The sequence below is a fragment of the Merops nubicus genome, unplaced genomic scaffold, assembly GCF_000691845.1.
Source record: "Merops nubicus isolate BGI_N331 unplaced genomic scaffold, ASM69184v1 scaffold33827, whole genome shotgun sequence".
Lineage (NCBI taxonomy): Eukaryota > Metazoa > Chordata > Aves > Coraciiformes > Meropidae > Merops > Merops nubicus.
Genome location: NW_008622834.1, coordinates 613 through 1,752, shown reverse-complemented (window position 1 = coordinate 1,752; position 1,140 = coordinate 613). Strand labels below are relative to the sequence as shown.

The window sequence follows — 1,140 nt, the reverse complement described above, 5'->3', positions numbered from 1 at the left end:
CAGCCTGCCCCGACAGAGCCCGTGGGTCTACAGCGGGGAGCTGGCTTTCTTCTGGTTGATTATGTCCAAGTACAAGTCGGAGCGGAGGAAGCGGGGGTACGAGTCCTTCTCCATGAGCCCATAGATCCTCTTCTGCGCCAGGTCGAAGCAGCTGCGGGTGATGTTCTGCAGGTTCTCCTTGGTGTGCTCCCGTGTGTAGGAGTCCAGGTTGACCTGTGGGCAGAGAGAGCAGCCGGTGAGCGGCTCCCCGGGCAGCGCCGTGCCGCGGAGCCACGCACCAGAGCGGGAGCCAGCCCTCACCTCCTTGCAGGACTGGATGGCGATGTACTCGGCGAAGGTCTTCTTGGCCTTGGAGACCATCTTGGACTGGGATTTGATCTTCTTGAACTCCTCACAAGCCAGCCAGAACTCCAGGTTCTCCTCGCTGAACTCGGTGCGCAGGAAGGCCCTGAAGGCAGCGAGCCCGTCTGTGGGGACAGAGACACGTCTCTACTCCCAGCCCAGGGGTGGAGGAGCAGCCCCACAACACCCGCAGCCCAGCAACCTCAACTGCCTCCCTGCACCATCCCCTGCAAACCCCTCCTGAGCCCTGGTGCTGAGCAGGCAGCGATGGCACTGCCGGGCCAAGCACAAACCACCCATGTGCTGAATCCACAGTCCTCAGCCCGGCTGAGGCCACAGGGAGCCCAGAAGGATGCTGGGCTTGGAGTGGGGGCTGTGACACAGAGAGGACATCCTGGTACAGGATGTGACCACGATGTGAGGTGCACCAGCTGTGGCACATAGAAGGGGAATGGTCTAAGGCAGCTCCTGCTTCAGGGACGCACAGCGCAGCCCCGAGTGGGAGTCACAAATCGCTGCCTTCTCCTCCCCACCCCGGGGTGCAGCCCCACAGCACGGCGCTCCCCGGTCCCGGCACCGGGCAGGAGCAGGAGGGGTGCGGGCAAGGGGCAGCCTCATTTCCCTCTGTCTACCCCCAAAGGCCGGAAGGGATTAACAGAGGAAATCCCAGTTTTTATCCACGCACATGTCTGGATATTCCCCTGGCAGCTGCCAGAGACGGAAGCGAGGGGCACACACTTACATTTGTGCAGCAGCAGCTTCTCCAGGGAGTCCCCCCACTTGAGCGCTTCCTCGGGC

The 1,140-nt window shown here is 62.5% G+C and overlaps 1 protein-coding gene across 1 annotated transcript in view; it reads right to left on the bottom strand.

The window, feature by feature from the left end:
- LOC103777374 (regulator of G-protein signaling 3-like) overlaps positions 1–1,140 on the bottom strand; it is a gene marked incomplete at its 5' end in the record, with an annotated part of 1,513 nt that continues 373 nt past the window's right edge. The window contains 3 exons of the mRNA XM_008944926.1: positions 1–213; positions 301–467; positions 1,085–1,140. Coding sequence (XP_008943174.1) covers positions 28–213; positions 301–467; positions 1,085–1,140 — 409 coding nt within the window. The remainder of the gene's footprint in view (positions 214–300; positions 468–1,084) is intronic.